We start from the raw sequence: 27,872 nt of genomic DNA, 5'->3' as shown, positions 1-27,872 counted from the left end.
AAACCATAAAAAAAAAAACTTTGTACTTTCAAATCCAGTTCGAAAATGTAGTGCAGTAGAAAGAAGATTTCTGCTCCCAAATGTAGTGAAGTAAAAGTGAAGTAATTGAATCCGAAACAAAGTAGCGTAATACGGCAAATAGCCGATATGATACAAAAACACATCGAAACTCCGACAATTAATTTAATGACACCGTCGGTTATAAAAAGTATGTTTCTAAAGGTCCAGACAATTACAACTATGAAAAAATTACTAATTGGCGACGAATCATTGTCGCTCCACAGATCTGACCTGTAACTTGGCCCGTTGGTGCCGCCCCCTTCGTCTCCACGAAGATAGTAGTTTAATGCCACAATGTAAAATATTCCAGGCCAAAAAACAAAAACACCAGTATAGTTACATTCAGCATCGTTTTAAGTTGTTCAGGTTAATTCATAAAGGTGAATAAAACAGCGGCACAGATGTTTAACAGTGTTTTTCAAGGCGAAAGAACCACAATTTACTCTTTTGATCTCTATAAAGCTGCTCAACAACCACCTGTAGCTTTTCTCATGTATTTCTACGCCGTAAAAGACAGAAGACGACCACGACACAGTGTGTATTGCAAACAGTTTATTCGTAGTAAATGAAAAGTGTGCCATTCTGTGAGGAGAGCGCGGGTTTTGAGGACGGTCTGAATGTCTTTGGTCCAGATTTTGGTGGAGGCATTTCAAAATCCGTTGGTGGGAGACAAGAAAGGCACTTCAGTTTACAGTTGTCTCAAGAAAGAGTCGAGGAAAAAGGACATGAGATCAACCCGGGAGGGACAGAAAAGTCAAAGAAAAATCAAGAAATTCTACGTTGCAACCTCCTTTGTGCCTAATAATATGAATATCACATACAAAATGCCCCATGTGAGCACAAAATGATAGAGCTACATAATGTTTGTACAGTACGAAATCAAATACAAGTGGATTGGGAAGAGATCGGGAAGGAAAAAGGCTCAAGATGAGATGAAACGCATTCTTTGGTGGAAAAATTAAAATCCCTATGTTTGGAATGTCAAAACGAGAAGGAAAAAAGTCCTCAAAAATTAAAACAAAATCTAATCTATAACGGAAAAAAACCTCAACAATCTCAGTTCCAGCGCTTAGCAACTTCACGTGTACAAGAAGGAAAAAAAACAACAAAGTGCCAATACGTGCGAGGATTCTCAAAAGGCTGCGTCCAATTTCTGGCCGCCTCATCCTCGTTTCCAATGGTTTTCTCCTCGATGGAAGAGTTGAGGAGGCGAGAAACAGGGCGTGGCCACGGTCAGTCAATGCAGCGAGGAGAGTCGCTTTGTAATCCAAGGCTCGACATTAACGTCAGCAAATGTGGGTCGTTTTACACTTTGGCTGACACTCGGGAATATTTCATTTACTACGTATTTAACAGCAATCTAACGACTTATTTTTGTAGCTGACAAGTCAAATTATTGAGTTTTTAAAAATACATTATCAACAATTAAAGGTTGAAATACGGGACTGACGGCTTCTAGAGGGAATTAAGTGTAAGATTGATCAAAATCAGAAATAGTTTACTCTTTTTGACAGTTTTAAATATTGCCACTGTCTCTAAAGATTACAAAAATCAAAATACAAGCGCAATTAGTTTTTCTACAATATGACCAACTTAAAAAAGATTCTGCTATGAATTGTGCAATTTAACAGAAAATGTAAATACAAAAAAAAATGGCCATGATGAGGAAAATTCATTATTAACTCTGATTTCCAACATTTCACATGAAATCAATATCGAATACTTTTTGTTTTTTCCATCTTCAGCGAAATATGAGGGAAATCTGTTCTATTGATAAAAAATAAAAAAAATAAGGCTTTTATTTTGTGGCAATTCAACATTCTCTATTGAAAACGTTTAATTGTTTTTTTTCTAAAGACCCACAGCGGCCAAGTAAACAAAGTTAATGTGAAAAACCCTGATTACAACAGACTTCCATCTCCGCCAACGCGAAAATAAATCAACAAAAACGTCCCATTAACTGCACAAATTCAACGTCACGGCTGCGAAAATAATCACAGAAAAAAAAGTGTCTCCCGTCTTTCCACTCACTTCATGTAGTAAAGATTCTGTTACAAAAGAAAATCTGCTCCTGATTACGCTTGATTCTTTCACCAATCTCGACATTTGGGAAGACCAAGAACAAAAAACAAAATAAAGAATTGCGGCGATAATGTAACAACCAGTTTACACTACACAGCCTTTTCCGTATTTACAAAAAACTTCAGGAATAATTCATTGCTTGGGGTCCCTTTATGCAAGCGAGGAAACAAACTAAACTAAGGGAAAACGAGCACAATTAAACGATTTGCAATGAGGTAATGGCCGCGGAATGATCGCTAATGAATGGAACCAGCCAGAATCCGAGAGGAACGGACAATTTTTCAGCCGATGTGTTTGTTGAGCGATCGCTTTTTTGCCACACAAAAAAAGATGGGCAACTGCGAAAAAAGGTGCATCAAGTGTTTAAAATGAACCGAATTTACAATATTGGTCTAATTTGAGTAGTTAAAGCTTATTTAGTTTGCATTTCTATACATTATCCGTTTCTAATTTGAAGAAACTGTGCAATAAGAAAACTATGTAACTTGTTTTGGTCTTCACGGGACACGTTTTGACTCGAATGTTCCGCAGTAGGGCATTCAACGCATCTATATCCAGTGAGAAAAGCAGGTAGCACCACTAGGCCGAGTAACAGGTCAGATCAGTGGAGAGGCGGGACCGCTCACAGTGAGAACGCATGAATTTCAAGGTAAATTTGGACTAAAAAAAAAATGCACCGTTGTCACGTTAAATGCCGTACTGCGGAACATCGCGGACAAAGCAACGGCATCAGCTGAATAACGCACACTGGAAAAGTCCTGCAGTGTCCCTTTAACACCAACACAAAACTCATTGTGAATTCCAAGGCATTTGAACTTGATTCCCAGTTTTGGCTGTTGTAAATGAAGGATGTCGAAGGCTTTGTCAAACATACAAGTACAAACTGTGCATTGCCAACACAAAAAAAACGTACCATATTTTCAAACATCCACGTCGTAAGAAAAAGGCAATAGTGAAGTTTGTGACTAAAGGCAAGCATGTCATATATATGTTAAATGCATATATACATATATATTTTCAAACAAAGGACAGACGCGGAAGAAAGGTTTCCAGCGATGACACAGCGCGCAGAGTGGTGTTTGTGGAAATCAGCTTTGCATTTTTAACAATACTCCACAAAACCGGTCATGAGCCCTCTGGTGGTTACAAAAGGAACAGCGAGCCACACCGGCCCCAAAAAAGGACGGCGGGAATTTATCGGGGCAAAACAATCTCCTCTTTTTCACAAACTAACAGACCCGTGCCCGCATTTCCCATGTTCCAACTCGCAGTGTGTTTGATATGTTTCACCGAATGATTAACGACGAGCTGTAGTGTGGATTGTGTGTCTGCGCCGTTCTTACTTTCAAATACGCTTTCGTGTAGTGGATCAAACACCTTAAATGTCTTGGGAATTTAAGAAAAAATATTCGACCGCAAACATGAACCGAACAAAAGCACGAAGACGCAAACTTCATAGTGTCGCGGGCGATGCCGTCGTCGTGGGATTAAACGGTTTTCTAGAAAAGGCGCGAGGCCATTTGACGGACAGAAGCGCGGCTAAAGATAGAAGTGGCCATTTTGAAGAAGAAAAGACAAAGACGAGTCGAGAGAGAGAGAGAGAGAGAGATGATTTGCTTCAAGTCTGAAGGATGAGCAGACTAATGTAGCAACACTGCAAATACGGGAATATTTCAAATAAATGACACAAATCACAAATATCCATCTTAATTTGAGACGTTTTGAGTCATTTGAAGAATAGTCCTCGTTTGTTACTTATTTTTTATTCATTTCAAGGCAAAATTATCAACCAAAACCAGATTTTTGGTGGAATTAGAAGTAGAATTTGTTGTTATTTGCCGTTGAAGCAACTCAAAATACAAAAACTAGATAACGATGTCATTATTGTTCAAAATCAGACATCTTTTTGTGTTTATTTTAGATCACTAGTTTCAGTATTGCCTGTCATTTTCATCTTAAATCATCTGCCAAAACAATGAGAAAACTAGATGTTTTTTTTTTTTTTTTTTTATCATCTCAAGCCTCGTTGTTATTATTCTTAGAGTAATATTACAAAATCATTAAGCAAACAAAACCTGCTCAAAACTTCCCAAATCAAGACCTGCATTTAGAACTGGCATCATCTTGAACTCTTCCCAGACACGCCCTTCGCATTTCGCAGCGTGGAAGTGGCACTACAGCTCCGTTCATGAACATAATGTAAACTTGTATTCTATTCTTCATCGATGGGGGGGGGGGGTTTCGCAGACGGTTTTCCGAGCTGGTTTTCCGGTGTCAGGGGCAGTGTGTCCGCGGCGTTCTTTGGGGAAGCCCGTTGTGCTGATGGGACGGCGGACCTCGTGAGCTGTGCGCGTTGGGCTGCGGCTGCTGTGAGGTCTGGCTGTGGTCGGCCTGGTTTCTATGGTGACCGTGGAGGTTGGTGCGGCTGTGGTAGGCGGAGCCGTTGTACCGCTGCCCGCCTGAGTGGTAGCCCTGGCCCTGGAACGTGCGCCGGTTCCCCTGGAAAATCTGAAGAACAGTCACAGGACAGTTAGAGATAAGAAGATTATTACTGCAGGAAGCACTTTTTATGACGACATTTCAGGGAAACATGTTGTGCAAATGAAGTTTTCTTGCTTATCAAGGTTAAAGATGAAATAATAAACTTTTCTGGTCGAGTGCACCACCTGCTCGTCTCCATCTGTTCCACACTATTATATTAAAGCCTTTTCCCCCACTAGTACAGGTGGTTTTATGGCTCAAATAATACCTTCAAAAAGCATCCAATTCTTCCAGCGAGAGGGTTTGCCTCTCCACAGATCTGACCTGTACCTCTGAGTCATCACCTGCCTCGCGATGGAGATGAGCAGAAGGTGGACCAGTCACCAGAAAAGTTACATAGAGCTTTTTAGGACTGTAATCGACTAAAGGCGTGTCCTGTGCATGGATTAATCAACTAAAAGGGCCAAAACAAGGTTATATACAGGGAAGTGCTGGGAGTTAAAGTGAAAATGCAGACTGAAGAGTTCTCACTCCAGGCGTTCTCCTTTTGGCATCAAAATCCTTATTACTGCAAATTAGAGACTAAGTCTATGGCTGAAACTACTCTGAGTTTTAGAGCGTTGGCCTTCTAAGATGAAGGTCCAAATCAATCCCAGCTCAGACCAGCGCATTCTGTAGCTGTGTCCTTGGGCAAGACACTCCAAGAAGAGCTGCTTGGACTTTGGGCTTTGTTTTAAGCTGTGCATTGTGTTTTTATGTCTCAGGGACTGCAGATGGAAATGAGCCCCGAGAGATAGAATCTGGTGCAGGGTTCTCAAACTTTCTGTGTAAATTTAATGTGTGCGGCTTTTATTCAGGAGCGCTGTACAGTGTTTACCAAATTTCGCTCAAATATATTAAATACATTGTCATAATTAAAATGACATCTTCCGAGTCATCTCGGACCACTGATCAAGTACCAAGCATTTCTTGTTTGTTTTCTTTAGTTTATTTCACAGTTATAGGGGCAATAATCAAACTATGTATGAATGTGGTGTATGAGTGATTGATGGTCACTTTTAACAGTGTGTCCCAGGGCGGCTGTGGCTACAGCAGCTCACAACCGACTTTGAGTCTGAAATAGCTCTAGTTTACTCTAGACATTAATGTATTGTTTTACAACCATTTTCCAGACCCAAATGAATCAGCGTAAATAAGCTCCAGCTCGCCGCACGAGCAACGAATGATTTTCAACCATTTCTTCATCTGTGACTCTAGAATGTGGCTCTGTGCTCATCACACACAGTGTCTCACACACACACACACACACACTTTACACACACCTGTTTGGTGGGAGGGGGCCGGGGTTCAGTAGAAGTGCTCTGGGTCTGAGGAGGGAGCGGGGTTTGCTGTGGGCTGGGGCCAGTCACAGAGGAGGAGGTGGAGCTACAGCGAGACCTGTTTGAGTATCCGGTGTTTGGATGATACACTGGACGAGAAGAAACAAGAGGTTAGCGGGTTTATTTTGCCTTATAAACATAATGTCGAAGAAATATCAAACAATGAGTGGTGGTTAAAGAAAATAATTGATACTTCTGTAGAACAATTATCTTAAGAACCCAATTTTCATAAAAAAGATAAATATAACGATGTGGTGTCGCACTAGTGCTGATAAAACCCATGACCATTCTCAAACTGTTATTCATATGATTGTGAATGAATAGACACCTGCTCACGTTAAATCGAGTGTTGTTAGTAGTTTAGTGTCAATTAGTATCATCTTCACAGAGAAAAGGAGAGAGAGGGAAAGGTGTCAGAGTCTTGTACCTGATCCAAACCCTGTGATGCTCGTCTTCAGCGGCTCCAGGTCGAACGTGAATCGGACGGCCTTCCCCAGGTCTTCGTCGTATTTACGTTCACTCACAAAGTGCTGGAAACAGAAGCATCATTAGGTTTAGAGACTCAAACTGTGTCAATGCTATGAAACATCTGTACATTTTCTTTAACAGTTTTCCTAAAATCCCCTCATATTAAACCACTGAAATCACAGACGAACTAGATCAAATTCAGCTTTTAGACTCTTATACCTTATACAACTTTAACAGGTGCACAATGTAATCTTTCTGGTGGAAGGTTTCCATAGGTTTAATGGGGAATATTGTAGATACTATCTACAATATTCTGCATTAAATTAGATGCCACAACCAAGCCAAGTTACAGGTCAGATCTATGGAGAAGTGACCCCGCTTAAGCAATAAAGACACAAAAAACAATTACTAGATCGATACATTTTCTTTAAGTTGATACGCAGTGAAAATGTGTCCTATCACATTTATGCAGATGATCTACGATATGTTTCACTGTCGCAGGTGAATATGGACCAGTGGATTCACTCTGTCACTGCATCCAACAGATCAATGTGTGGATGCAAAACTTTCTCCAGCTGAACTCAGACAAGACTGAAATAATTGTCTTTGATTCACAGAAACAAAGAGAAAGTGTTAGTGGTCACCTCCAGAGTCTCGCTCTAGAACCTACAAACCAAGTTAGAAATCTGGAGGTAATGATAGACTCAGACTTGAACTTTAACAGCCACATCAAATCAATAACATCAGCAGCTTTTTTAAAAAGGTATCGAGTCTAATCTACTAAAGACAAATGCATGGACAAGTCTGGTTTAGACCACTGAAGATGAGGCCTGCTCACTGGCAACTCCAATCGAGTAAAACAGCTGCAGTACATCCAGAACGATGCTGCTCGGGTTCTGACTAGAACCAAGTTACAAAGTACAGTCCTTCAGTCTTCAGCCTCCTGAATATGGACCGGCCTCCTGCTGGTGCCAGAGTCAGGACTAAACATGGACCGACCGGCCTCCTGCTGGTGCCAGAGTCAGGACTAAACATGGACCGGCCTCCTGCTGGTGCCAGAGTCAGGACTAAACATGGACCGGCCTCCTGCTGGTGCCAGAGTCAGGACTAAACATGGACCGGCCTCCTGCTGGTGCCAGAGTCAGGACTAAACATGGACCGGCCTCCTGCTGGTGCCAGAGTCAGGACTAAACATGGACCGGCCTCCTGCTGGTGCCAGAGTCAGGACTAAACATGGACCGGCCCCTGCTGGTGCCAGAGTCAGGACTAAACATGGACCGGCCTCCTGCTGGTGCCAGAGTCAGGACTAAACATGGACCGGCCTCCTGCTGGTGCCAGAGTCAGGACTAAACATGGACCGGCCTCCTGCTGGTGCCAGAGTCAGGACTAAACATGGACCGGCCTCCTGCTGGTGCCAGAGTCAGGACTAAACATGGACCGGCCTCCTGCTGGTGCCAGAGTCAGGACTAAACATGGACCGGCATCCTGCTGGTGCCAGAGTCAGGACTAAACATGGACCGGTCTCCTGGTGCCAGAGTCGGGACTAAACATGGACCGGCCTCCTGCTGGTGCTAGAGTCGGGACTAAACATGGACCGGCCTCCTGCTGGTGCTAGAGTCGGGACTAAACATGGACCGGCATCCTGCTGGTGCCCAGAGTCAGGACTAAACATGGACCGGCCTCCTGCTGGTGCCAGAGTCAGGACTAAACATGGACCAGCCTCCTGCTAGTGCCAGAGTCAGGACTAAACATGGACCGGCCTCCTGCTGGTGCCAGAGTCAGGACTAAACATGGACTAGCCTCCTGCTGGTGCCAGAGTCAGGACTAAACATGGACCAGCATCCTGCTGGTGCCCAGAGTCAGGACTAAACATGGACCGTCCTCCTGCTGAGGACTGCTAATGATTTCTACTTTTTACTCGAGTATGATAAATGCAGTATTCTATGCGCACACTGTGCCTTGCTGTAGTGAACTCAAAGAGCATGTTCCACGTGGAGCAGTGCGATATAAACGGCCCCCCATTCCCCTAAATTACCTTTTTTTTTAAAAATCAAAACTGCTTCAAGTTCAAAATGTTGAAGTTTGCAACCCAAGAAGAATGACACATTTTGAGGAGCCATAGTTCCAAAAGCAGTGCTACACTGACAGAAAATATATTGTATTATTATTTTTTAAATATGAATACAAATAAATCACTAGCCTGGCTCTGCCAGACTGATATGTATCACTCTGAATTGAACTCTACAGCGAGAGCCTGTCCAGACTGTTATTGTGTTAACAGGCTGGAAAAGGCTCGAAAAATACTTGGATCTGATTGGTCGAAGTGGCGATACCGTTTTCAAAAACCAGGCACAGCCATAATGATAAATAAGCACATAAAAGCAGGTCCTGTCTGGTTTACCTTGATATCAGCTCGTAGTTCGGTGAGCTGCTCCTCTGACATGGACCCGGACTTGTCTGTGAGTCGTCTCAGCTCCTCTGCTCTTTTCTGCCGTGCGTCCAAAATCATCACTGTAACAGACAAAAGCAAGAACACGACTCTCATTCACTGTGAGCGCATTAACTACAAGATAGTTTTATAGACATTAAAAGGCACGTCATTAAGATTCTGGGATTATACAATCACAGATCATTTTAACAAGCAACAATATTTGATTTAAATGTAGACCGCACTCCAGAAATAATCCAGCTCTATGTAAATGGCCATTAAAATATTGCAGTAAAAGAAAAAGTGTACTTAATGTAGTTGGTTGTTTCAACTCTGAAATAATGGAGCTCATTACAACTGTGCAATTAATAGCAATTAAAGCATTAGATCGTCACTTGAGTCTTTTGATCAACAGGTTTACAGCGGATCCTCGGTCAGTAAGAGAGATTTTGGAGGAATACATTTGACAGATTTGGATGTAAATGGAAACAGTTTCAAAGTCTGTAGTGTTTATTAAAGTAAAAATAGAAGACACTGAGGTACTCGAAGGATGTAGAAAAAAACATTGTCCTCTATGGGCGTCGCGTAGAACAACTTTAGTGATAAGTTTAATCCTACCAAAATCCTGGTTTAGTCCTTCATTAAACATGTTCTTCATTAAACATGTTCAGTCCTCTTGTAGACCTAGTTCAGTCCTCTTGTAGACCTAGTTCAGTCCTCTTGTTGACCTAGTTCAGTCCGCTTGTAGACCTGGTTCAGTCCGCTTGTAGACCTGGTTCAGTCCGCTTGTAGACCTAGTTCAGTCCGCTTGTAGACCTAGTTCAGTCCGCTTGTAGACCTAGTTCAGTCCGCTTGTAGACCTAGTTCAGTCCGCTTGTAGACCTAGTTCAGTCCTCTTGTAGACCTAGTTCAGTCCTCTTGTAGACCTAGTTCAGTCCGCTTGTAGACCTAGTTCAGTCCTCTTGTAGACCTAGTTCAGTCCTCTTGTAGACCTAGTTCAGTCCTCTTGTAGACCTAGTTCAGTCCTCTTGTAGACCTAGTTCAGTCCTCTTGTAGACCTAGTTCAGTCCTCTTGTAGACCTAGTTCAGTCCTCTTGTAGACCTAGTTCAGTCCTCTTGTAGACCTAGTTCAGTCCTCTTGTAGACCTAGTTCAGTCCTCTTGTAGACCTAGTTCAGTCCTCTTGTAGACCTAGTTCAGTCCTCTTGTAGACCTAGTTCAGTCCTCTTGTAGACCTAGTTCAGTCCTCTTGTAGACCTAGTTCAGTCCTCTTGTAGACTTAGTTCAGTCCACTTGTAGACCTAGTTCAGTCCACTTGTAGACCTAGTTCAGTCCTCTTGTAGACCTAGTTCAGTCCACTTGTAGACCTAGTTCAGTCCTCTTGTAGACCTAGTTCAGTCCACTTGTAGACCTAGTTCAGTCCTCTTGTAGACCTAGTTCAGTCCACTTGTAGACCTAGTTCAGTCCACTTGTAGACCTAGTTTAGTGCTCTTGTAGACCTAGTTTAGTCCTCTTTTGTGTTTGATGGTTGCTATAGGTTGATCGCCTTAGGTTTCATTTCTTATGTCACAGTTTACTGTAACAGCTGAGTACAAAGTGCAGCTGACTCAGCAGTACAGCCGGATTCAGGTCATAGATAAAACAAACCTGATTCAACAGGTTAAACAGTGTACAATTCTATAATGTCAAGACTGACAAGTCAAGTACTTTAACATGCTGTTATCAACCAGCTGATTTTATGGCTTTATAACATACATAACTATGGCCATAACATACCTATAGGTGTTCTCCTGGTTTTGTGAGCGGGGGTCACCCCTCCACAGATCTGACCTTGAACTTGGCGTGCTTGATAGACAAGTTTAATGCCATACAGTGGAACATTCCAGACAAAGTGCTGAAGGCAAGAGGCCAGCCGTCCACCCAATCTCAATCAGATTTTTATATATTAATTTACATTTTCAAACCCAAGTCACATAATCTTACAAGTTACAGTTATGTTGAGGAATTTTCTATTGAAGTAAAACTTTGTTCATTTTCCGAGCACAGGTCCATAAAGAAAAGCCTGGAGTCTGACACCTGACACTATTCACTTCTCTGGCACAGAACACTCAACACTCAGAGCACATACTCTGGCCTAGAAATATGCAGTTCCTGCTCCGTCATGTCACACACTGTAACACACAAGGCCTAAGTGAGTCAAAACAACTGCACAATATTGAGATTTGACAAGATTAATTGAATTTGCTTAATTTGCTCGTCTTTTTCACACTTTTACCTTTTTAAAAAGGTTAAAATAAATTTCCTTTTTTTGTGCCAAAAATATGACTTGTTCACATTAACTGACATTTGATTTAACTTGTCATAAAACATTTTCAGATTTTTTACAAATCATTGTTGCATTTCAAAATGAATTGAGATAAAGATGTTTGCCTGTATATCTTAAAAGTTAAATATGATGCTTTATTTCTATTGTTTTTGGCCTTTAAACATGCTCTTGAGTGAGTAACTTTAGTTTGGCATAAATGTTTTAGAACAAAAAAATAAAAAATAAAATTAATAATATTTATTACATTGTGATCTTAAACACTCAAAACGTTCCCCTCACATCTACTAGATGGCACTACTACTCAACAGAGTAAATGGGCTTCCACACCGCCGCGGCCGAAGTGTCCAGTTTACATTCAAAGTCTATCATGGTCCAGTAAGATTTTGTGGCCCGTAGGCTTTATTAGACAGGAAAGGACAGGGTGAAATGGGGGATGAGAGTGAGGGGAAGACATGCTGTAAATCGTCAGAGTTGGGATTCGAACCCACGGCACGTGGAGCCTGGCATATGTGCTGTGACTTAACCACAACTGCCTAAAAGGTATAAAGGTGTTTTATGTTCATTCTGTCAGTGTATGCCTCAAAGTTTTGGTTGGCTTTTGTTTTGTCTAATATCATGTTACTATGCCACCATTCACATTTATTTTTTATTGCATTAAATGTTGCCGTTCTAATTTAAGCTCGATTTACTTATACTACAAAGTAAATCCATCTCAACAACTCAAAACAGAGCATCTTCTTCCCTTTATTCCCTGTATTTAGCCATCGGCTGAGGTACGACAGCTGGGACGGAAGCAGAGACTAGATCTTTCACTACCTCCGTGTGTGATGTAGGTCAGAGTCACAGCGCTCAGTCAGGTGCTCAGATTTTGGGCAGCGGGTGACATGCAGAGTTAGGTTAGCTCGTACTTACTGGATTCAGCTTTTACTTTGTCCATTTCTGACAGGAGAGCGACTTCTCTGTCCATTAGACTGAAACAAAAACGGAAGCGTTAAAATCGTTCTTTTTGTTCACCTTTGACTCACAACACAATACAATGCTAAAGGTGCACTATGTAACTTTTCTGCATGTCTCTGTGGAGATCTTATTGCCCTGACTTGGTGTCAAACCAGGGCAGGGCAAGTTATAGGTCAGTGAAGAAGAGGCAAGCCTCCCAAACCTATTCTATCCATAAATATTCACAATAATTGGAAAAACTGGTTAATCTTGACATCCTAGACGGAACAATATATTTTGGGTCTTTAATATATCATGACTAAAATAATTGCAGTTACTGTGGTTTGCTAATTGTGACCATTTAAATTGTGCTTTCGATTTGACTGAGGTAGATCCTGTTTTTATAATTACTGTTAGTGGAATAATATTATCGTTTATTGTGATATTTTTCTGTGGCAATAGATCGCATTTTCAAAGATTGTTATTGTGACAGGTCTAAACTGGGTTAAATAATCCATGACACTGTAAAGCAACTTTGACTTATGCATTTAAAAAATAAATCCTGTATTGTCGCGTGTCAGTTCAAGCACAATAAGGTTGCGAGTAAATAACAGCTTGTTCCTGTACTGAAGTCTGTAGAGTCACGTTACACAGGTGAAACTGCTCACAAAGATGAACTATTTGTGTTATGCTGACTTTAGGGCATTGGAACACAAACTCACCAGCTCTGGAGCTCTGCAAACGTCTGCTTCATTTTCTTAATAGAAGAGTCCATCTCCTCCTTCACCACCATCCTGTACCGAGTGAGCGACGCCGTGCACCGCTGCAGGTCCTTCACCGAGCGGTCCACGGTCGAAGCTGTGGGGCCAAGTGAAAATAAAAGTGTCAAAACATTCTGATAAACACGTTTGAAAATTGGATTGAGGACAGGTCAGATATCTATAGCAGAATCTATGGTAGTGACAAACAGCAATTTAAAAATAACTGGAAGTCATTAAAGGCGTTTACCACACTTAAGTCTCAGTTCACAGACAATGTAAAAAATGTTTTGAAGGTGACATTTGACCATGACGGGGTCCAATGAAACATATGTAAAAAGGCTCTGTAATTTTTGGTTGGACTTATCCACATGAAACAAAAAAAAATCACAAAGTTTAAAGTCTCCCCTGTCAGTATAAATGAAGTAAATGGCAGCATTATTCAAAGACAATGTCCGAGATAATATGGTTCTGGTTGTTTGTAAATTCTTTACAACAAAAATAACATTTCACCCTGGAGAGACAAAGAGTTATTTGGCGCTCAGACCCCGGCGGAAGACGTTGCAATCATGGGCACTCCATGATCTATTTGTATTAGATGTCTCCCCCCGGGGGCTGGAGACTGGTGGTGGTAGATGTGGAGAGAAGGTAGAGGATGAGGGGAATGTAGAGGAGGAGCTGGGGAGGTGGTGGGTCGCAGTACGGTTTGAGCGGCCGAGCCATCTGCCTGAGCGCTTAAATGTGACCACCTGGGCGCTGATTGGGAGCGGGGAGGAGTCACTTTAGAGCGTTGATTGGGGATGAGGAGCAGGTGCGAGGGCCATGGTGCAGACGCCCCCTGACCTTTCACCCTACTTCTTTGGCCGGGAAAAACTGCATAACCTCTTTGGGATAAGCGCAGAAACCTGGGAGAGTCCATGGTGAAGTGAGGGATCTGACTCTCACAGACGGACAGGCGGACACCCGCTTGAGTGCGATGATGGCGCTGGGGAGAGGGTGGCCTTGATGTAAATGGGTGGAGTTAGGTCTTCCAGGCTGAATTTAGGCAGACTTCATTACCGGTACTTTTTAGGACGGGGTGGCGAATCGAAATGGAGTAAAATTAATATCTAGATATTTAGCGGGGGGAGCGCGGAGGACAGCGAGGGGAGCACGGAGGACAGCGGGACCGCTGGAAATACATTCCATTTCCTTGTTTTCCTTCCATAGCATTTATTACGTTATTTAGTTTTTCAGGCATAAACATTTCAAGACACCGCTTCTGAGCAGTAGATCCACGGCGTGGTCATTAGTTCCATGATTTGTTTCGTTATTAAACTCATGGATCCATAGTTTTACGCCTGTAGCTCGTTCGCATCATCTAGACGCGCTGATTGGTCAGAACGGTGACCTTCTAGACCAATCAGCGCAAGAGCTGGGCTAGAGCGGCGCGCTAGAGCGTAGCCGGAGCCAACAGCAATCTTAAAATTTGAAAAAGTCAATGACCCCAGACATTTCTGAAAGCTCTAGGTGCTCTGTAAGCCGAACACGAGCAGTTTTTCGTTGCATTGCGCTCTAGGAAAAAAAAGCTTTCTGGGCTGCGCGATTTCTTTGGCTGCAGTACCAATGGAGTGGCCACTGGGGGAGTCTGATGTGCTACGGCTAGCCATACCCTATCCAGATATTGTAACCGATCCATGGGCGGGACAGGCACACTGCGCCGCCCGCAGCCAGGTTTTCACGCAAACTTGGATGCGCCCACAGGTAAAACAAAACCTATCAAAAGTGCAGCGATTTTCTGCAGATTATTTTTTTTCCTCCCGCAGCTTTTGGATTCTTTCTCACAATTTAACATTCTCAAAACGTACGGCCAGTAAATATGCGATAAAATTTTTATTTTTTACAAAATGCACCAGAAATGTGCTTAAAGTTAAATATTTTACCATTTTATACATTATTCATTGATTCATGTTGCATTATATTGCAAAAGCAAATTCCCGGGTTTTTACATTTTGGCAGAAAGCTTTCCTGGTTCACAAAAGGGCAGAAATATCACTTAACCCTGATTTGATTACACTACATGTTTTATTTACAGAAGCTTACTTGATATTTTAAGTGACAGCTCCCCTCTCACAAGGTAAATCAGATATTAGAGAGTAATTTTTGGCCATCATTTGTGAAAAAGTAATCATCAGTAATTGTTCCAGTAATCGCAACACTAAAGCTTTACATCCACAGTCCACCACGAGTCACACAAACTGATGGTATAAAGAGAGTCCTGACCTATTTTCTTGGCTCCTTGTTGACAGTCGTCTGTGCCGGTGGAGGAGGTTTGGTGTGAGGAGGGAGCAGGTCTCTGTCTGGGCTTGTTTCCTCGTGGACCCTGGTGGTTTCTGCTCTCCTGAACACACACAGGACTCGGAGCGCTGCACTGACTCTCTGCTTCTGCCCCTGTGACAAAAACACATTGCATCAGACACAACCACAAGAAATAATATAGAGACAATAACGCAATCTCAAAAGGGTCACAACATAATCAGGGGTTTTAGTATCAGAGGGTAAAGCTCCACTTAAAATGCATTGGTTCATTCAAACATCGTGGTACAAAAGCAGAGGAAATATATGGACCATGATCCTTTGCTCTACCTCTGTAGCTTGGGCGAAAAATAAACACTTTTTTTAATCTATTGACCAGGATTTTTGACTTGATTGTTTTAAAAACAAATTGAAAAGACTTGCAATGTTATTGTCCTGAACAGTACACAATGTGAAATACAATACTCCAGAGTCTAAAGCCTAAACAGCAACTTTATCTGTGTCCCCATGTATAAAGTAAACATATCAAATATTCTTTATTAAACTTTAACCCATTGAGATCTAAAGCTCTTTTTCAAGGCTTTTTCAAGGCTGAAAACATTTACACTCAAGCACTAAGATAAAAAAAAAACATGGCAAGAGGTTAAAATAAAAGCATAGTTCATAAGATTATCTTTTTGTAAATGGAGCAAAAAAAACCTTAAAGAAACTAGCCAATAAAGCATTTACTGAACAATTGTGACCGCAATTGTGACCGCGACCCCAAAAGGGAACAAGCGGTAGAAAATGGATGGATGGATGGGATGGATGAACGATTGTGTTCTAAATGACAAAAAGCATGTATGCTTGCTTGATGATATAGCCATATTATTATTTGCTGGAGGTTTGTCCAATCAGAGAGCAGAATGAGCCTCACATGAGTCTCTCATTTGTGTCCTCGCTCTGATCTGACTGGTCACTATCTCCTGCACCATGAATGAGAGCTAGTGCAGCCTCTGCAGCTCAGAGAGCCTGATATTCTAGAGGTTCTGAGCTGAATATGAGCCAAGGAGGAGGAAAGAAGCATTCCATGTGTGTGTGTCTATCTGCAGGGTGTAGTTCCAGTAAAAGCACAGGCTAAACACTGCTCCTTTGGCACAAGATGATTAGTGAAAATTAGAAATGAGCCAATTAGTCGATGTCAATTATTTAAAGTAATAATTATGATCAATGAGGCAACTGTGGAAAACCATAATTACATGGTAATAGAGGGAATAATCAAATTCAACCCCTGCAGTTGTGCCATCTTGCTGGTTGTCTGATATTTTAACTCCATGTTTGTGGAAAAGAGACAAACGTTCGAGGCTCACCTGTGGTTTCAGAGGCAGCGGGTTCAGAGTCGAGTTCAGCCGCGTCGAGAGAGGCCGTGTCCAACTGCTCGCTCAGCGAGTCCAGGGACTCGTCCAGCACCGAGCCGTTACCGTGGAAACCGTTCAGCTCGTCAACCGGTTCCACAGTGCCCTCTGCTGGCTCCGGCTCCGCTGCCTCCGCCTGCTCCGCTGGCTTTGGCTTCTTTTTCTTCTTGGGCTGGAAATGAACAGATTCAGGTAAAACAAAATCAATTAAAACATGAGATAACATTAAATTAAAGTCTGACTAGATTAACCCTGGACTAAACCACAGAGCAGTTCCAGTAATTACTCCATAAACCTGGCTTGTTTGGCTAAGTCTCACTTTCTGTAAATCTGACTATTATATATTTTTTTATTATTTTAAAATTTCTGGGTTAGATGATTATTAAAATGATATGTACACATCTGATTTCTTCTTGATCATGATCCCTCAGATTACTCACATCAGATTTTGAAATCCGATAATAATCAGACTTCGGTGTGCATGAGAACATAGCCACGGTGCGAACTTCTGTTAGAGCCGAGTCTGGTCTGGAAAAGCCCTGAATGAGCTTTAAGGTTGAGCTAAAAAGTAGAACCTGGTCTACCCAGTCTAAACTGGACAGATTCCTTTGAGAACAATTAACTGAACATAAAACAACTAAATTAATCCTTAATCCTGGGCTGAACTTGGACTAAAGCCAAACCAAACCAGTCAGGCCTCCACCTACAAACTGGCCACGAGAAGATTTAACTATGCAAACAAAATAAAAACCTCGTCACTAGACCAAACCTGAACTTGTTTGGACTAAACCTGGATTAAACCATCTGAAGCTTGGGCTTTTTGTTGCGGCGCACAAAGAGATCAATGTTCTTTGTTCATTATCTCTGTCCCAATCAGCTCACAACATGGGACGGTTTAAACTTCACCGTTTCACATTTCAATAAACACTACTCAATATAAGAAATTAAACTTGTTTTTCCTTAAGTAAGCTGAAATGGGGTTGAAGGGTGGGGTGAGACATTCAGTGACGTGATTAGATCCCTTAGTTATAACGTGGCAACATAATTAGTGCTGCAACAATTAAACAATTATTTTTGAAGTCAATTAAAATCGGCTTTTTATTTCTAGTCAAATGATTATTTCTATTATACAAAATATTATACTTTTTTAAAACACATCATCGATCAAATAAGGGTTGAATTATGGTGACTAGAAAGAAATATTTACGAATATGGTGGCTTTCTGAACAAGGAGTGATGTACAGACTCATAACAGCCTGAATTATGGGATATCTGCTTTCAGAATCACAACAAAGAGTAATGGCATCAAAAATACTGTCAGGATCCAGAGACCGACAATGTTCTAGAGTCTATATCACTGATGCTATAGTGTCTCAAACATCTTTAAACAGCACAAATCATAATGTCTTTGGAAATTATAAGTTTTAAGTTTGGTGATGCATTAAATTACAGTTAAACAGCGACTCTAAAGAGGAGGGTGTTTTAAATGTATCATTAAAAACATGTTTGAATGTAAAAAAAGTTATAATTTCTCGCCCATTTATAAATAAAGTTTATTATTGAGAAATCAGAGAGGGCTTATTCTTTTTTTAAATTCAGAAAATAATAGTGTTGACTATCAAAGTATGACAATACGATATGAAGAAAATGAAAATTTCTAGTGCTCTGTTTGGTTTACTGTTACGAAAGCTGCATATGACCTTTGTGTAAACAAACAGTATAGAAACAGCTTTTCCTGTACGTACCTTCTTTTTGCCTGTGACGTTCCACTCTTTCAAGATCTCGGCCGCGCTGCCTGTAAAACCACACATTTACATGTTTAGAACATGTAATCAGCCTCGATGACAAAGGCCTTGTTTTTTTTTAGAAGCTGTTTGACAATCTTTAGTTCTAAAAATAACTCCAAGCATTTCTGTGACGTGAAAAAATGAATTGAATGCCAACTCTGACACGCTGCAAAACACGACCAGCACGTTATAAGCTGGAGCCAAGAATGCAGGCGAACATGTTACGGAAACAAGAAGCATAATACTGGCAATTACACGCGGAATTTCTGTTTAATTACCATTTAGTCACACTTTGTTTTCAGGAACTGCTTATTACAGATTGGGGAGCTACGGTTTCCTCTTGTGGATCAATCACGTCCGCCTCAGTCTAAGTTTAGTTCTACATGAAGTTTGGAGTTTGTGAAATTCAAACTTTGTTTGATTATTATTTTAATTCTGAAAAGCGCAATTTATATATATTATAGATAAATAAAATATATACATTAAATATATTCTCACATAACAAAGTAACAAAAACTTGTCAAAGTTACCAAAACAATTAAAAGATTAACAAAGTATTCTTTTGATGATCAAAAGTGGCGCCTGTACAGACAGGAAAATGCCATGTTACTAAATGTAATGGATAAAGACTTTAAGGCACGCTCAATAAACAGAAAATGCAGATGGTTAGTGGAGTAAGTCATAAAATTGATACTTAAAATAGTTAAGTTTGTATGATATGACTATTCAATCCAAGATACCAACTTGGACTGCGAGTGACGGGTTGTAATTCAATACATTACAGTTTGTTGTCAATTTCTGTACTATTATTTTCCCTTTATTCGGTGCACAATCGTCTCACCCTCTAAAAAGGCCTGAACAGCTTTGTCCACCGAGTTCTCAAAGTGCTGCAGCACCAGAACGATCTCATTGTTGCTTTTGTTGGGAACCACGGCTCTGACGGCGCTGATCTGCAGAGACAAAGGGATGAACAGGGTTAAATATCTCACATCTTAACACAGACAACACAGCTGAAAAAAGCTTTCAAACTAGGCATAGCCAAGTAAAAGCTGCGGCACGCAACAAATATAAAACCTACATGCAATTTAACCATTGTAACAAAGTAGTAAAATCAAGGCTTTATAAACTACTGTTGGACAATAAAACCCAAATCCTACGAGTCTTTAGTCAGCAGGAAATTTGTGTGAGGATTGTGTAGTGCAATGAAAAGTAAAGTCGTTTATATGGAGCTTAAAAACAATAAAAATGCTAAACTGCACATTGAAAGGGACGCATTGACACCATACGTTAAGCCAAGATTATGGAGATCAAAAACACACAAGAGCTTCATGGATTAAACATAAACCACATTTGTTTTTCGTTGTAGAAACATTATGTATAAGATGTTAAAGATCTATAATACGCTTAAAGCGGGTTCCACACCGCCGAAGCGTCCAGTTTACATTCAAAGTCTATGGTAAACGTGCGCCGAGCACGTGGTGCGTTATCCGCGGCGCGATTTCTTCGTTTTTGCGGCGCGATTGGTGCGTTTTTTACGCTCTCGGCGCTTTGAGCGCGCGTATAAGCCTGCCGAGGCGACGAAAGCGGTTTACGCGTTCAGATATGTTGAGGTCTCCTGCAGCTGAAGCGTAGCAGCCGCCGCAGCAGCCAATCAGAGCTGACGCTCCAGTGACGTACGTAGGTACGTATTGCCCCTCGCATTTCCGGTATTCCCTGTGGAATTCCAAGAAGCGCCACTTTTTCCTTGCTCGTCAACCATGGCAGACGAAAGACTGATTGTGGCTGTTTGTGGGAGAAAGGAGCTGTACGATGTATTCACGGTGGAATACAGAGACAGAAACAAGCCCGGCGCCTCCGTGTGAGAGTTTTGAAAACCAAATACGTGAAAACAACACTCTCGATATCCGCCATTTTACACAATGAAAGGCCACACCGTCAACAACTCCACTGCTCATGCGACAACACCTCTACTGCGCATGTGCGCAGAGAGCTCAAGCGCGCCATACGCGCGCCTGTGTACAGTGGCCGGGGCGTCGATAGCGCGCGTCCGGTGCGTAAACCTTTCAAATGTACACGCGCTCAAATTCTGCGTCGGGCACGATTAGGCCGCGGCGGTCTGTACGTAGCTTAAGTCTTAAATCGCTTTATACAAGATCTTAAGCATATCAAAAAGAAGCACACAATTAACAAAAAACGCAGACTGCCCACGGGTTTCAGAGAATGTCGACTAATATCTTTTAAATGGTAAAATGGCAATAAACAGGAAACTGAACCCATGATGAAAAGAGTCCTCCTCACCTTCTCCTTCATCCTCTCCGCTGTTCCTCCCTGCGACATCACCATCTTGGAGCGAGTGTCGAACACAACCCCCGAGGTATCTGCCAGAAAACAAACAAAAACGGAACCAATCACTTTGTGTGAGGAATCTTATTTGCAAACCACTGTAAAGCCTCATTTGCAAAACAAAGCTCCCTGCGGATATTTTCCCAGAGATTTCCTGAGAACGCTGTGTACAGGAATCTTAACCAGAGCAAAGACTGAAAAACCTGTCGACAAATCAGAGACTGGTCTAAAGGTTTGTGGCATTGACAAAAAGATAAGCATATGGAGCAGATTTAACGGAACAGTCACATCTGCATCTGGTATCGAAAAAGCAAACAAGCTGATAATAATTCATAGATTATGTGAGGAATATGCCCTTCTCCAGCTGGTGACGCTCGGGCAAGATAACAGTAAAATAGCAAAAGGAAAACTGTTAACAACCTCTGGTCTGTGTACGAGGGCTGCAAGATTCAAAAGGTGCATGCACAATACACTTTTACTTCAAATCAGGATCCGCTGGCCTCAATAGGTTTGTTTGGCTTATTGTGAACGTGCAACCGAACTCTGGTACTGTTGGAAAGGAGGGTCCCGGTCCAATTGAATCAAACTCTTGCACCGTTTGTATGATTTGTGAATGCAAACGGACCAGAGCGGGGAAAAAAACAGGAAATGAGCCATATTGAGACAAAGTGAGAGATCGATACCAGGACAAATGACACGCAGAAGGATGTGAAAGTGACAGGAGCAGGTCAAACATACAAAATAACGCACAAGTTGAATTTAATGTAGAAAAACTGGCCCATATTCATCCAATAATAAACTGTTCAGGTAAATGTGATGAGGCCATTCCTTTTAGAGCCTTAAAACAGCTGACATTTTTATCACCGTTTCTTTGCCCTGGGCCTGGGAATTCCGAGTGAGCCCCAGGCATCCCGGCTCCTCTTCTCCCGACGTGAAAACACATGTCTGTGCTCCGCCTCAGCGGGGGCAGGCTGTGCACAAGCGGGGGCAGGCCGTGCACATGCGGGGGCAGGCCGTGCACATGCGGGGGCAAAAGGCAACCGGCGTGTGTAAATATCTCATGTTACAACGCGGGCTCTTGTGGCTTATTGTATACGTACAATTTCTTGTTTCTTTCTAAATTTTGTTGGAGCGGCTTTTATTCACGAGTGCTGTATTAGCCCGAAAGCTATGGTACAAAAATATTTACCATGAGTCCTTACACATCCAAGTAATCATTTGAAAAACATGTAAACCAGTCACTCTGATCAAAGTCACATTCTGAATCAACTGCACAATTAATGATAATTAGGGTTGTTCCAGTAAAAAAAGATGTCAATACGATCTGATACCGTTACTTTGCCTGAGCGGGGCTTTTAGAATTTCCAGTTGGATACCAGTGTGATAAAATAACAGCAAGGCCGGTAAAAAGAGTTCCAGAACACATGGCTAATTATGTATAATGAACAAAGTCTGTTCTTCTTACTCTGGAAAGCCACAAAAGCCAGTCAGATCTCATGCTGCTCCCTATAGAAAAATGAAGCATTGGATTGGACCAATTAATTAGTTTGGAAAAACCCTAATCACAATCGAAGTTTCCATTTAAAAAGACCACAAGTGACATTTACAAAATCAAGATTGCACTAATTGTGTAATTCAAAATGCCCAGTTTCCATAGTCTAATGTCCCAGTAGGTTAGATCTCTACAGATTTCAATCTTCTCTAAAATGTTAATGTTCCTGACCTGGATCTTGGTATTAAAATGTAAACCACAAATGGTATCTCTTCCCCCCCCCCCCCAAGAGAGTTCCGCCAAACAATGCACCACAATTAATAAATTAATCAGCTCAGAGTTCTGTCATTGACCAGAAAATCAAGATCTGAAAACTGAAGCTTACCCGTGTTCCAGGACGCGACTGTTACCAAAGTCCGGAGCAGTTTCCTCATAAACGAAAGTGGGTCTGTGTCACTGGAGACGCTCCCAGGGCAAGCCTTTTACCTCCAACAACACATTGTGAACACTTCATACGTCATGTTCAAATCAATTACACATGTAACTGAGCAACTGGGAGGTGGCTTAGGAGGCTGAGGTTGCTTTTCTATTACTACTACTACTACTGCAAGTAGTTGACTAGTTGTATATGATAGAGTTTACTGTTTCGAAGAGTGTGCGAGAATTTTACGATTTGTGTACCAATTGTTTGACAATTACCCATGTCAAGATTATTGAATTAATTGATAATGGTGATTATTCAGTAGGACTGTTGTCAACTAATGACAAAAGGGTGTGGTAAAACTAAGTTGATGCAAAAACAATTATTTATACAGAAAAGTAGTATAGTACTTTTCGGACTTTAAGCCGCTACTTTTTCCCCACGCTTTGAACCCTGCGGCCATTACAACGGTGCAGTTAATTTATCAATTTTTACTGGCCAACGGCCACCAGGGGGCACTTATGCAGGAAAAGCAAGCATTTGACACACTGTAGAAGAAGACCTCAGTGGACAGGTCTGATCTTGATTCAGTTAAGTTATAAACAGACTTCAAAGCCATTTTCAAGTGACCCTGAGAAAGCTGCATCATGGACTTTTGTGTGCACATTAATATTCTGCACTAATCAACCTACATTACCTAATATTTTACCGGCGAGACTTTTCTCTATTTCTCCATTGAATGAATAGAATTAGAAAAACTTTTTAGTATCTCTAGAATCTGCCCATGTATCTGCACTCAAACTGCACATACAAGACCACACAACTGCACGTACAAGACCACACAACTGCACGTACAAGACCACACAACTGCAGGTACAAGACCACACAACTGCAGGTACAAGACCACACAACTGCAGGTACAAGACCACACAACTGCAGGTACAAGACCACACAACTGCAGGTACAAGACCACACAACTGCAGGTACAAGACCACACAACTGCAGGTACAAGACCACACAACTGCAGGTACAAGACCACACAACTGCACGTACAAGACCACACAACTGCACGTACAAGACCACACAACTGCACGTACAAGACCACACAACTGCAGGTACAAGACCACACAACTGCAGGTACAAGACCACACAACTGCAGGTACAAGACCACACAACTGCAGGTACAAGACCACAACTGCAGGTACAAGACCACAACTGCAGGTACAAGACCACAACTGCAGGTACAAGACCACAACTGCACATACAAGACTACAACTGCACATACAAGACCACAACTGCACAGGAGTTAAGTATAAAGGAATGAATTCTACTCCCTAGCCCTAAATGATAAAAAAAAGCTTATAAAAACATCAGTGACATTTACCTTCAGTTGCATTATTGTTGCTTCTGATTATCTTAGTGTTATTAACACAGTGACATTTATCATTATGATAAACTGAAAAATGAATAAATTCTGACACTTAAATGAGTCAGTGTTTTCCTTCATTCGTCGAAAATCGTTCAAAAGATCGTCATCTGAACACCGTTTTTAAATCTTATAATGAAGTTAATTATTTTGAACAAAGCATTTAAAACTCCAGAATAATCTCTGTATGGATTTATTCATTTTATTTACAGATCAATGTCTGGCAGCCGGTTTCATTTCTCCACGTTCAGATGAGCGTGATCGACAGGTGGAGTAGCCAATCAGGGACAGGCTTGACCCGTCCTTGTCAAAACCAACAGACTGCTAACGAGGAAGAGACAAAAAACAACTAAACAAAACTAAAACCATTGGGGAATTATGTTGAAATTATGAGCGAAGCACAAAACTCTTAATCTGAGGTGAGAGAAGTTTTGTTCTAAATGACACATCACGGTATTAAACTAATCATTCTGTTTGAGTTTGGCTTGAGATGCGCCCGAGGGAATATGACCAGACTAAATCTCTGTAAACAAATGTAGAAGTGTGCGTTCTGGATCCCTGTCAAAGAGCGTCCAGAGAATTTGCTTAACCCAGAATGTTCCACTTAAACGTATCTCCTCTGAGACAAGCAAGTGACGTGGAGAGGCAGCCGAGCTCACGATAAGAATGCGGCTGTCTGTGAAGGTACGTAGGGAAAAACTCCTACCTTTGTGGCTGTTTTTCTTTGCCATAATCCTCCGATTCACAGTTTTTAAGTCGAAACTTTTGCACGTTCAAGTAGTTGAGAGGTGAGACCGCGAAATGCCACAGAGGCGACTGGTGGAATGACTGGAGGAAGGTCAGATGAGGCCTGCAGCGTTCAGGCAGAGATTCAATTTCCCTTCGAGTTTTTCCAAATCTGCAAAAGGAAAAAAAAAAGGAAGCAAAAGCTGTTCAATGAGCGCATTCTGCTCCACGGAGAAAGCCAGTATTCATTTATGGATGTTTTTAAAGAATATACTAAAGTAGACTCGACAAGTACTGAACCTCATCTCAGTATTTATGGTTGATATCTCTCCCAGTAACAACATTCAAACAATAGTGTTTGAATAGGCTATCTATCTGACATAAATGTGATTGTGAATGTCTAGGTTGAAGTATTGCACATAGGGAGGTCAAAGATTTAGATCATTGTGATTATACAGGTCACGATATAATCCCAAGAACTAAAATTGTAACCATTTAGAGGCAAAAAATATGTAACAGCAATTCAGTTTATACACCAAAAGTAAAAACATGCAATTTATAGAGTATATAACAGTTTCTCACAGATTAACTTTATTATTCAGACAATTTGAGTTCATAACGTTGGTCAGATACCAGAGGAAAAGTGATCTATTGAGAAAATTAAAAATGTCACTGTGTTTGATCATGGTGTCAATCATCATGAATAATTGTTAAATCTGTCTAAACAATAACATTTTATACCTTGGCTCCCTGTATTGCACAAAATGTGAAGTGGACTGTCAAACTCAGAAGTGCAGAAATATAATTAGAACATGCACATTTTCAAACCTACTATTTGCATATTAAAAAATAATGACCCATGTCATCCAAATCCAGCTTAAATAACAACGCAAAATGTATTCAATTTCCCCGGACTGAATGAATGACTGAAAAACAGACGTGTTCCCATCTCTGAGAATCTGCAGTACATTTCAGTTTTGGCAAAAGCACAGGTCAGCGAGCATTTGCAATAGAATTTATTTTTATTCAAACTTGTATTTCCCTTTTCTCGGTCTTCTCGGGGAGTGGCGAGTTATAAGTCTATATTAATAATCATAAATGAGACAAACGTAGTGTATTGCCATTGCCATCAGGATTTTATAAAAGTAATTCTATGGCATTTAGTTTTGAAAAGATGTGCAATGAATAAGACTTATCTGTCCAACCGTCACAAATACAGACTTAAATTTACTGCACTAAAATATTCCACTGGACGGATTTACATTTTCCAGATGTTTCTCTAATGGTTTCTCTTTGTGGCAGGATTCTGTGAAAAGAAACCCTGGACAAATGCACGCCCTGCTGATTAAAGATTGGCATGTCATAGTCCTGGTTCCGCCACACCTTCCACGTCAAACCTCTGCGTACACGTAACAAGTGCCTCTATAGTTTCCATTCATTCAAAACTAGGATGCATTCTGTTTATCAAGAGGGCTGGTGCTCCAGTCTGAGAGTCTCTGGGCTGGTGCGCGCACAAGTACAGAGAAGTGCAACATCAGCAGGTTTATCTGATGACGGTCAAAGTGTTTTACACGAGAGGCTTGGACCTGATACATGTGATAACGCTGATACGGGGAGAAAACTCAAGATCTCTGAAAAATAAAAGCTTTACATTGTTGGAGCCTTGCCCATATGACCTACATTTCTTACCACATTTTAATAACTAAATGCCTTGACATTCGATCATATCTAAAATAAAGAACTTTAGATAGTTCATATCAAATAACATCCAAGATACATTTCAGCTGGTGGTTGGCACACTTTAGCAGAAGTACAGGCCCAGGAAGTTCACACACAAAATTACAAACATTTGACACACAAAATATACAATGTTACTTAAAGAAATAGATTGTCAAAACTAAGGCTGAAACAAGTGAATAGATTAATCATTGAGATTCAACTAATTTAGCATTTAGCAATTGGATCATTGTAATCTAGGCTATACACAGACACGGAAACATACAATGTGCTGAGAGAAGAGGTTCTATGAAAAAAGTAGTATTACCTCAAAAAGAAAAAGGAAACAAGTCTTTTTTGTCTCTAAATATAGCATCGAGATGTCCTCAAACTGCAGCGCCTCAAGGTTCTTTTTTACTCAATTAGGTTCAATTTAGTAACAATCTGATACTCGCCCGTCGCGTTCTTAACTAATTCATTAATTAAACGAATACTATCGCTGGATTAATCGATTAGCAAAATAATCGTTAGTTGCAGCACTAAAAAAACCACAACATACCGGTATTCTACTTTTGTTTTAACACGCCTTTTGACATATCATACTTTATAATCTACTATTATCATTATGCGTGGTTTTAAGTTCGTTCAATTCACAATATTAATGTCACTTTTTCTCATTCTGAATTACAACATTTCCCAGCACTTTCTGCATTGAAATCACGTTATATGGCGTTGTCTTTACGCGCTAACACCGTGTCTCTTTTAGCCCGATCACAGACACACACTTGTGGCTGATCACGGCCGCACTCGGGAGTGTTATTTACCGCAGGTCACCGTTACTTCCCCGGTTATATCACGGCTGTGTCTCCCCGTTCGCCCGAAGTGGATTCTGCGGCGCCGTGGCAACAAACGCTACGACAAAACCATTAGCACGAACCCTGCACGATCTGCGTCAACGTCGGTCAAATCCACACGTCGCGGGGACAAACCAAGAAGATGCGCAAACACACACGATCAAATACCTACATCCTGGCAGTCGAAGAGCCGCCACAGAGCCGCCTTAAGCTAGCGGGCTAACGTGCCTTAAACTGTGCAGCGCCTTGTTGGAAAAGCTAGCCGTTTGTGCGCCGCTAAGTTTGACGCTGGACAGACGCGCTGCTACGGGAGAAATGAGGTGTTCGGCCGGTGCAGTGGCGTCGTGCGGCTCCGTGAAGCGTGTGAGATACGTACTTTGCGCCGGGAAGAGCACAGAGGAGTCGAATGTGCGGGTTCGCGCAGCTCCTGAAGCCTCTGTGCCAAGTCTCTGCTGTGGGCAATATTTTCCTTCAGCGACTTCGGCCGCGTTGCCAGATTGG

The 27,872-nt window shown here is 41.4% G+C and overlaps 1 protein-coding gene across 1 annotated transcript; it reads right to left on the bottom strand.

Moving 5' to 3' along the window:
* Positions 1 to 597: 597 nt before the first annotated feature.
* On the bottom strand, positions 598 to 27,872 carry spats2 (spermatogenesis associated serine rich 2). The gene is made up of 13 exons (XM_072449192.1): positions 27,748 to 27,872; positions 24,782 to 24,973; positions 20,692 to 20,771; positions 19,235 to 19,343; positions 18,352 to 18,401; positions 16,562 to 16,778; positions 15,180 to 15,347; positions 12,882 to 13,017; positions 12,136 to 12,194; positions 8,872 to 8,981; positions 6,430 to 6,532; positions 5,946 to 6,091; positions 598 to 4,650 (listed from the first exon to the last, which is right to left on the bottom strand). The coding sequence occupies exons 2-13, from the start codon at positions 24,804 to 24,806 to the stop codon at positions 4,417 to 4,419; spliced, it is 1,437 nt and encodes a 478-aa protein (XP_072305293.1). The 5' UTR covers positions 24,807 to 24,973; positions 27,748 to 27,872; the 3' UTR covers positions 598 to 4,416.

Source organism: Eucyclogobius newberryi, unplaced genomic scaffold (assembly GCF_026437365.1).
Source record: "Eucyclogobius newberryi isolate DKJ021-1_F unplaced genomic scaffold, fEucNew1.0.hap1 SCAF_17, whole genome shotgun sequence".
Lineage (NCBI taxonomy): Eukaryota > Metazoa > Chordata > Actinopteri > Gobiiformes > Gobiidae > Eucyclogobius > Eucyclogobius newberryi.
The sequence above is the reverse complement of the archived record's forward strand: the minus strand, read 5'-3'. Positions and strand labels throughout refer to the sequence as shown.